General features: G+C 42.8%; 1 protein-coding gene across 1 annotated transcript in view; it reads left to right on the top strand.

Moving 5' to 3' along the window:
* LOC134656470 (bumetanide-sensitive sodium-(potassium)-chloride cotransporter-like) overlaps positions 1 to 9,985 on the top strand; it is a 45,188-nt gene extending 35,203 nt beyond the window's left edge. Inside the window, exons 16-24 of the mRNA XM_063512008.1 lie at positions 472 to 606; positions 1,595 to 1,701; positions 2,337 to 2,470; positions 3,255 to 3,317; positions 4,724 to 4,835; positions 6,739 to 6,902; positions 8,185 to 8,299; positions 8,817 to 8,965; positions 9,435 to 9,985. Coding sequence (XP_063368078.1) covers positions 472 to 606; positions 1,595 to 1,701; positions 2,337 to 2,470; positions 3,255 to 3,317; positions 4,724 to 4,835; positions 6,739 to 6,902; positions 8,185 to 8,299; positions 8,817 to 8,965; positions 9,435 to 9,682 — 1,227 coding nt within the window. The 3' untranslated portion in view covers positions 9,683 to 9,985. The remainder of the gene's footprint in view (positions 1 to 471; positions 607 to 1,594; positions 1,702 to 2,336; positions 2,471 to 3,254; positions 3,318 to 4,723; positions 4,836 to 6,738; positions 6,903 to 8,184; positions 8,300 to 8,816; positions 8,966 to 9,434) is intronic.
* The last annotated feature ends 660 nt before the right edge of the window (positions 9,986 to 10,645 follow it).

Genomic DNA, 10,645 nt, shown 5'->3' on the forward strand with positions numbered 1-10,645 from the left:
TTGAAGAGGTACTATGGGTAGGACCTTGGGAGGCTAAAGAAATATTTAAAAAACCGGCCAAGTGCGAGTCGGACTCGCGCACGGAGGGTTCCGCACCATCAACAAAAAATAGAGCAAAACAAGGAAAAAAAAGGCAAAAAAACGGTCACCCATCCAAGTACTGACCCCGCCCGACGTTGCTTAACTTCGGTCAAAAATCACGTTTGTTGTATGGGAGCCCCACTTAAATCTTTATTTTATTCTGTTTTTAGTATTTGTTGTTATAGCGGCAACAGAAATACATCATCTGTGAAAATTTCAACTGTCTAGCTATCACGGTTCGTGAGATACAGCCTGGTGACAGACGGACGGACGGACGGACGGACGGACGGACGGACGGACGGACGGACGGACAGCGGAGTCTTAGTAATAGGGTCCCGTTTTTACCCTTTGGGTACGGAACCCTAAAAAGTAATAAATATGTTGTCACAGAATCAAGTGAGCCACCGCGCTCGCGAGGCTCTCTCAAACCGCGCCTACCATTGGTTCAGCAAGCGGAAGATCAAAGCCTTCTACAGTTTGGTCGATGACGTCAGCTTCAAAGATGGCGCCAGCGCGCTTATACAGGTATACCTCTATGCCATAGTTGTATCATTCTATGGAACTTGCTAACTATATAAACAAACCGCCATATTGAAAATGTCAAAAAATATGAATTTACTAGTGACTTTTGTTTACATAGTTAGTTTCATAGAATTACATTTCAATCACAATGACATGACATCTAATTTGTAATGTGGTACGTCCACAGTCAAGACATCCTCCAGACTGAGCATAGCAGCGCTACCCCCTCTGCCACAAATATACGGTAGTTTTACTCCATCTTCGAGTCAAAGTGTCTTTGTGCGACGTCCGTGTCTTTGAACGGACCAATCACGGCACGGGACTCGCTCACCTCGTCCCCCGCACCCCAGTATTTTTGGCAGCATCGCTTTCATGAAATAATTGCTCTAAACTCCGTCTAGAGGATTCCTAGTCTATGGGTACGTCCCACAGTAAAAAACCGACCAAGTGACCAAGTCGGACTCGCCCACCGAGGGTTCCGTACTTTAACTATTACAGTTTTAAGATTTTTTCCGGTACTTGTAGTGTAAGACGATAATAATTTCTATTAGGGCGACCCCTTTATATTATAACCAGAGATCGGACAAATTGGCGACATTGCTCGCAATAATGTGGACATGACTCCAAAATTGATTAAATAATTAATCATTTAATTAATTTCTTACCTGAAGTCTAATTTTGATTCCTAATCAATAAAAAATACAAAGATTTCTTATAATGTAAATTTATTAAAGAAAATAATCAGTATGTTTTCCAATTTTTCTGTAGGTACTCATTATTTTATATCAATAATATATTTGAGTGCTATTTATTGACGAGGGAACAAAATTAAATCTCAAGTAAAAAATTCATTAAAATAATTAAATGATTAATTATTTAATCAATTTCGGAGTCTTGTCCACATTACTGCGAGCAATGACGCCCATCTGTCCGATCTCTGATTATAGCCCCTGTTTTTGTCTTCCTAGACTTAAAAGTGATTTTTTCGCAGACGAGTGGCCTTGGTAAACTGAAGCCAAACATCCTGATGATGGGTTTCAAGGAAAACTGGCTGGACTGCGACCGGTCCGAAATAGTCGACTACGTGGAAGTTATGCAGTGAGTTCAATTGTGCCGGTTTCAACCAAAAGGGTACTTATTGTCGGTTTTGAATAAGACGTTATTTACATAAAGCTATAATTTGAAATGAAGCCTTATCGACAACCGACAATAAGTGCCCTTTTGGTTGGAAATGTCACATTTACACTACTTTTTTCAATTAAGCCTCATATTATAAATTAATTGAATTGAATTATTAAATTGTACAACGGGACTTAATCGCGTATCTAAGTTTTAAGAATTACCTCCGACGTTTCGAGGACGGCGTTGTCCCCGTGGTCTCGGAGAAGACTGGCTTAAGTTGACATCAGCATCTTCTAACCGCGCGAGTTTTTCGAACTACCCGCACTTGGTCTTGTTTATCAGCTTGAACGTTTTGCGCACTAGGGATGTCACTCTGTCAGAGCGATTAAGTCCCGTTGTACAATTTAATAATGTGTAAAAATCGTGAAACTATAAAATCAGTGTTTTTTCGATTAAGCCTCATATTATTAAATATTTCGTCGTCTTGTTTACTTGACTCGTTAGTTAAATCGAAGCATAGTAAGGCAATGATGTTAGTTCAAGACCAGTCTTTGTCAATTTCATGTGTACGGAATACCAGCCTAGTTAACTTCATGTATTCTCCGCAACAGCAAAGCATTGGACGTGCACATGGCGATAGCTATCCTGCGTGTTGAGGGCGGGCAGTACACGAGCGAGGCACTCGATGACGACCTACAAGCCTATCTACAGGACATGAACGCTAAGGACCTAACTACACTGACGCGTAAGTACTTACACGGTTCGCTTGTTTCATCAATCTCATAATCCATAAAATATGTCAAAAAAGGAGTGTACAGGTTTTTAAAAAAAGGTCGGCAACGCGCATGTTGCAACCTCTGGAGTTGCAGGCGTCCATAGGCTACGGTGACTGCTTACCATCAGGCGGCCCGTATGCTTGTTTGCCACCTATGTGGTATAAAAAAAAAAATTAAAATTGTGTGGGTCCGACACAGACTTTCGTTTCTGTCTTTTTTGTTTACTCATAGTGTGAAAAAAGTTAAACCCAATATATTACTTTGCTAAACGGCGAAAATATAACGTGCTAGTCAATCAGTGCTAACCCGTTATACTTACTTGCGTATTTTTTACATGCAATTAATGTCACCCTCGCCGCAAAAATAAATATATCAAACCACCACCAAAAGAACAATACTCGACACGTGTTTCGCCTCTACGATGCATCCTCAGGAGATGTTGACGGTCTGACGCCCGGTCGGTAACGGAATGACCTGTCTAGAATGGTCGGCCATATTTATACCTTGACTACTCCGGGTACTGTGCAAGTGTGAGTGAGATGGAAAAATTCGTAATAACGGCGATGACGCAACATCCAATTATTCGTTAAGAATCATCCCCTACTTAATTATTTCCAGTTGTTCCAGAACACTCAAACGCAATCCTTTTTCGCAAACATCAACATCATAGTGACTCATAGTGTCTAAACTCTCATGCCCCATTCATGTGTATATAACACAATGTTCTATGTACAATGCTAACACGTTCTACAGGATCGATGGGAGACAACTGTAAGGAATCCAAGTCTACTGAGAGTTTGAACACGCACTCGAGAGGTAAGATAGAATCTGTCAACATTACTAACTGTCCGATACTGTTATTCGACTACTCGTATACAAGAAAATATATGTTTAGTCAAGTTAAATAAAGTGGCTGTCTGTATGAATTCATTTGCTTTCAACTGTATATGCTATAGCTGATCAAACAAATCTTGTCAGTAAAAAAAGGCGCGAAATTCAAATTTTCTATGGGACGATATCCCTTCGCGCCTACAATTTTCAAATTTGCCGCCTTTTTCTACTGTCAAAATCTGGTTGACCAAGTATATATGATTTATTTAATAAAAATAAGAAGATGATCCAATACAGTCACAGTCTCCATCGAATAAATATATAGGAGCGGCCAAGCCAAGGTGTTCACAAATATCTAATATCAAATAATAATAACCTCTATTAACAAGACGTTAAAGTGCATGTTTAGATATTTTTGGGTACTGGCGGTTCCGATATCTGATCGTAACTGTACGCTACTGAGAAATTAACCTATTTTTACGACCACATCTGGATTAAGGGCTGGTTATCGGAATATAAACATTCTGTTTTAAAAATACAATTGTAACTATAAGCAGCCAGCCTATTATGGATAGCTTTATCCATCTTTATCCACGTGATAAAATAACTGTCACTGTTTAACACCGTGGGGAAGAAAGTGACGGACACCATTTTATCACGCTGTCACGTAGACAAGAACGACCATCATATCCGTACAGGGAACAAAATTAAATTTTGTCGTCCGCTGGCTAGGCAATGTTCCGTGTTCCCCCTACGTGTTCAGTTTTATTAGATACTAGCGACCCGCGTCTTCGCACGGGTTAACAAATTATACATAAACCTTCCTCTTGATCTACTACTACATCTATTTAAAAAAAACGGCATCAAAATCCGTTGCGAAGTTTCAAAGATCTAAGCATGAGTGGCGAAAGACAGGGGAGGCCTTTGCCCAGCAGTGGGACACAATCATCATCTTCCTCGCGTTGTCCCGGCATTTTGCCACGGCTCATGGGAGCCTGGGGTCCGCTTGGCAACTAATCCCAGTAATTGGCGTGGGCACTAGTTTTTACGAAAGCGACTGCCATCTGACCTTCCAACCCAGAGGGTAAACTAGGCCCGTATTGGGATTAGTCCGGTTTCCTCACGATGTTTTCCTTCACCGAAAAGCGACTGGTAAATATCAAATGATATTTCGTACATAAGTTCCAAAAACTCATTGGTACGAGCCGGGGTTCGAACCCGCGACCTCCGGATTGCAAGTCGCACGCTCTTACCGCTAGGCCACCAGCGCAGCAGTGGGACACAATATAGGCTAGTAAAAAAAAAGCATACATAGGGACAGAGAGACAGCGGGAAGCGACTTTGTTTTATACTATGTAGTGATCAGTGACAAATCTCTTACTATGTGACAGGTAGTAGCATGTCCGACGTGTCGCTCGGTTCCCCACAGCTGCGGCGAGCCGCCGTGTCAGCCGACCCTAATGCCGCCGCCAACAAACCCGCTACCAACGGACAGAAGGAGAGGTATATTACATTACATCCATTTTTAGGGTTCCGTACCCAAAGGGTAAAAACGGGACCCTATTACTAAGACTTCATTGTCCGTCCGTCCATCCGTCCGTCCGTCTGTCACCAGGCTGTATCTCACGAACCGTGATAGCTAGACAGTTGAAATTTTCACAGATGATGTATTTCTGTTGCCGCTATAACAACAAATACTAAAAACAGAATAAAATAAAGATTTAAGTTGGGCTCCCATACAACAAACGTGATTTTTGACCGAAGTTAAGCAACGTCGGGCGGGGTCAGTACTTGGATGGGTGACCGTTTTTTTGCTTGTTTTGCTCTATTTTTTGTTGATGGTGCGGAACCCTCCGTGCGCGAGTCCGACTCGCACTTGGCCGGTTTTTAACCTTTTGGACGCCAATTAATCGGTCACAGACCACAGAGCAACATCGACCTACGTGCATAATACATAAAGTTCACATTCAGTTTTGACACTTCAATGACGTGGCGTCTGAGTGACAGCTTTTGTGTTTGACACGGCGTGGAAAAGGTTAAAAGCTTGTACTTAAATTCCCTAGAGCATCTTGATCCGTGTTCCACGGCCAGGCTTTTGGTTGTTTCGCTTCGTGGACCGAATTGGATGGTCTTAACACACGGGTGTTGCTGCTACTTATAGTATTTTATGCAACCGTTGTTTAAGAGAGGTAAAAAAAGGCGAGTGGCGTGAGTAACAATTTGGGGCGAAGCCGAAAATTGTTAATAAAGACGCCACGAGTATTTTTTGACTCAGTTAAACAACGTTGCATACAATACTTTTTCTACGACCAAGCACTTACTTTGAAATAAAATTGAAAATTTAACAAATCTTTTCAATTCAAGAAGTAGCAAAAATGTAGGGTACGGGCGGGAAAAGAATGAATGAATTAATGAAATTAAAAAAAAACATGTCTATGGTTCACTTATTTGTCAGAGATGACATTTAAAATAAGGTTGGCAACACTGTATTTCATTCAATATTTTTTAAGTGGTCATTACACGAAGTATCGTAAAATCGCCAAAAAGATACCGCACAAATTCTTTTTTGGGGAATAGACTAAAGACTTGTCTTGACAACTATAAGGTAGGGTTTTAAAGGTGTGTGCACGACCCTTTAAATGACAAATTAAAGTACGGGAGTAGAAAAAATATGAAACGATCCGATTTCAGCCGTTCTTTACGCGGTATACAGGGTGTTTGGTACATCGTTTGCCAAATTAAAACGGCAGATAGGTTGAGTCATTTGCTATCTTCTCATGCTTAGAAAAAACCTGTGCACGTTTTTTTCCAGCTCTGTGCCAGTTTTTCGTAAATTTCAAATTGTTACTTGCGCAGTAGTAAAAAAAAAACAATAGCCAATTTTTTGTTCTAGGCACGAGAAGATAACAAATCACTCAACCTATCTGCTCTGCCGTTTTAATTTGGCAAACGATGTACACGATGTACAAACAGCCTGTATGTATTTGTATTAAATTCAATTCAGTTTAATATTTTTACCTTTCACTCCATATATGTTATTTATTTATTTATTTATTTGAAAACATAATATACAGCATTACAGTCGAAACCAAATCACTGTACACATCAGATTACAGAATACGTAATGTATTTACACCATTTAGGAAAATCAGATCACAATCAACTTTCATCCATCATCTCACAGTACCGCAGACACATCTGACACACAACCATCCATCGACTTGCAAACATATCACATTCTGGTGCTCATGACAGAAGCGAGTTGAACAGCATTAGAGCCCGCACTGCTGGTGAGTTTTTATGTGCTACAGTGCGTGTAATTGGTACTGCCAAAAGGTTGTGACTGAAGATTATGACTAGAACAAACAAAAATGTAGTTATATTTATCTATCGTTGAATGGTTTAGGCCCGGCGGCGGTGGTGGGGGTGGTGGCGGTGTAGCCGGAGCGGTGCGGCGCGCGCTCGGCGGCGGCGCGGCGGCGCGGCGCGCGTCGTCCTTCACCTCGGTGGAGCACTTCACGCGGCGCCAGGCCGGCTCCGTCGACGTGTGGTGGCTCTACGACGACGGAGGTAGGCTTATACTATACACACGGCTGTACGGTGGCGGTGTAGCCGGCGCGGCGCGGGCGCGGCGGCGCGGCGCGCGTCGTCCTTCACCTCGGTGGAGCACTTCACGCGGCGCCAGGCCGGCTCCGTCGACGTGTGGTGGCTGTACGACGACGGAGGTAGGCTTATACTATACACACGGCTGTACGGTGGCGGTGTAGCCGGCGCGGCGCGGGCGCGGCGGCGCGGCGCGCGTCGTCCTTCACCTCGGTGGAGCACTTCACGCGGCGCCAGGCCGGCTCCGTCGACGTGTGGTGGCTGTACGACGACGGAGGTAGGCTTATACTATACACACGGCTGTACGGTGGCGGTGTAGCCGGCGCGGCGCGGGCGCGGCGGCGCGGCGCGCGTCGTCCTTCACCTCGGTGGAGCACTTCACGCGGCGCCAGGCCGGCTCCGTCGACGTGTGGTGGCTGTACGACGACGGAGGTAGGCTTGTACTATACACACGGCTGTACGGTGGCGGTGTAGCCGGAGCGGCGCGTACACCGTAGGTGCGGAGGTGTTATGAGCTTAGGTTAATTGATCATTAGATTCAATATTAGGTAAATCGATTTTCGGTATTCTGATATGTAACCGTAGATTGACATTAGATTATCGGCTTCTACGCAGACTTTAGAGGACAGGCAAGAAGCTGGTGAATTTATAAATAGTACATTACGATACAAGTGCGAAAAATAGGAAATTCGAGTGGCGATAAATTAAAACATGATCGAAGGGAGTGGTTTAAATCGACACGAGTTGTAAATTACCTCTTCGCACGTGTATTGTACAACGTTTTACTGTACATATGTCCCTTTAAATTTTCCACATACGCACGTATAGTGCTAGTTGTCGCACTCGGTAAATTAGCACCATATATAGGTACTGTAAATTATAGTTTAGTATGCTAATCAGCATCGGGAATATTATGCGAAACTCTGCGTAGGGGGCGCCACTCACACAATAAGTCACAATCGACCGACCGCAGACGGGACATGAAATTTTGTTATCTATCCTCTCTATCACTCTTACATATACGAGCGATAAAGAGGCAGTTAGCCGAGTTTCGATTTCGCGTTTCCCGGTAGACCCTTTGTAAACAAACCGCCTTGATGTATCAATGTCATATTTGATTGTCTGTGAAAACTTGTCAACAAACAGTTTAAGGTACAGTATGTATAAGTTACTCTATGGTTTACTAAAGGCGCTAGTGGTGCACTCTGGCGGCAAAACATTGTAGTAATAATCCCTATTGTGTCCGCAGGTTTAACCCTCCTTCTGCCGTACATCTTGTCGACGCGGCGCGCCTGGTCGTCGTGCCCGCTGCGTGTATTCACGCTCGCCAATAAAAACACCGAAATGGAACTAGAGGAGAGGAAGTACGTATCACTGATCTTGGCCTCGTTTTTTCAGTATGTAAAGTTACGAAGAGAAAGTACTCGCCAAGAGTTTGAAAATAATTTAGCTCTTAATTTGTAAGTCTGTATTTTTTGCTTTCAATCGTGACGACAATGAAACATCTCCAAAAACGTGAACATTTGTTACCAAAGCTGAAATGTACTCGATTTTTGATTTCCAAATTAATTAATTGTGTTTTTGCTATGTTACCTTACTACACCTTACTATGTAGTAAGGTAACATAGCAAAAAAACACATAAGGTTATTAATTTAATCAAGCTGGTTTATAATGACCGTTAACAGACTACAAAACATGCTCAGAAGCTGGTAAAAAGCTTGAAATTATAATTTACTTCAGTAACTCGTAAACTAGTACCTACTAATACTACTACATATTTTTATGTTTTACTTCTCGTAATTTTACACCCTGTACCTATTTAATAATTTTGCTGCAATAACCTAACCTAAGATATACTATACTAATTACTATGCTTGCAGCATGGCGTCCCTCTTATCGAAGTTTCGCATAGACTACTCCGCCCTGAAGATGGTCTCTGACATTACCAAAAAACCCAAAGACTCCACTTTGACGTATTTCGAACGACTCATCGCACCGTTCCGTACTACGGACGACTCTAATGATGCTCGTGAGTATAAAATAATCCTTAAGTTTTAAGAGATAAGGTCTACTTTGCTACTACGCGCTGATGATGGTTCCTGATATTATGAAGGAAGTCGAAAGACTGCACTTAAATAAGAGAGCTGCAGACATTGACCCCCCTGACAACGAATTAGGTTGGTTAGTTAACTCTACAGCTGACTGTATATACATTGTATTGTCATTACAGTCCAAGTTGCTTCAACAACATTTTGAATTAAGAAGTAAGTAAAGAGTTCTCAAGAGTAGAAAAGGCGTAAAGTCTAAGATAAATACTTGCCTCCAATTTGACAGCTGAAGTGGCTATAAGATGACGTTTCGCATGTCAACTGAGTTGCGCGACGTATAGCGCCATCTATAGTTCGGTTGTCAAACTCAGGGACACGATTTTTCTTAGACGATTAATAACACTTTGGTAGTAATTCGTGTAGTAAAACTATAATAAGTTTATTTTACAGTGGGCATTACCGACGCGGACCTACTGGCGGCTCGCGAGCGAACCCATCGCCATCTACGTCTACGAGAGCTCATCTCAACACAATCCTGTGGAGCTCGCCTCGTCTGTGTAACACTACCCATGCCTAGGAGAAGGAACGTCATACCACCTGCTTTGTACCTGGCTTGGCTACATGCTATAGCGACGTCTGTGGACAGAGTCCTGTTGCTGAGAGGAAACCACTCTGCTGTGCTGACGTTTTACTCTTAAATTGGACCATGTGTCAATATTAAGGTCAGTTTTACATCAACTATTGTCTCTTTCGAAATATCTCAACACAATCCTGTGGTGCTCGCCTCGTCTGTGTAACACTACCCATGCCTAGGAGAAGGAACGTCATACCACCTGCTTTGTACCTGGCTTGGCTACATGCTATAGCGACATCCGTGGACAGAGTACTGTTGCTGAGAGGAAACCACTCCGCTGTGCTGACGTTTTACTCTTAAATTGAACCGTGTGTCAATAGTGTTAAGGTCAGTTTTACATCAACTATTGTCTCTTTCTAAATATCTCAACACAATCCTGTGGTGCTCGCCTCGTTTGTGTAACACTACCCATGACTAGGAGAAGGAACGTCATACCACCTGCTTTGTACCTGGCTTGGCTACATGCTATAGCGACGTCTGTGGACAGAGTACTTTGCTGAGAGGAAAACACTCTGCTGTGCTGACGTTTTACTCTTAAATTGGACCATGTGTCAATAGTATTAAGGTCAGTTTTACATCAACTATTGTCTCTTTCGAAATATCTCAACACAATCCTGTGGAGCTCGCCTCGTCTGTGTAACACTACCCATGCCTAGGAGAAGGAACGTCATACCACCTGCTTTGTACCTGGCTTGGCTACATGCTATAGCGACGTCTGTGGACAGAGTACTGTTGCTGAGAGGAAACCACTCTGCTGTGCTGACGTTTTACTCTTAAATTGGACCATGTGTCAATAGTATTAAGGTCAGTTTTACATCAACTATTGTCTCTTTCGAAATATCTCAACACAATCCTGTGGAGCTCGCCTCGTCTGTGTAACACTACCCATGCCTAGGAGAAGGAACGTCATACCACCTGCTTTGTACCTGGCTTGGCTACATGCTATAGCGACGTCTGTGGACAGAGTACTGTTGCTGAGAGGAAACCACTCTGCTGTGCTGACGTTTTACTCTTAAATTGGACCATG

Source organism: Cydia amplana, chromosome 18, assembly GCF_948474715.1.
Source record: "Cydia amplana chromosome 18, ilCydAmpl1.1, whole genome shotgun sequence".
Classification (NCBI taxonomy): Eukaryota; Metazoa; Arthropoda; class Insecta; order Lepidoptera; family Tortricidae; genus Cydia; species Cydia amplana.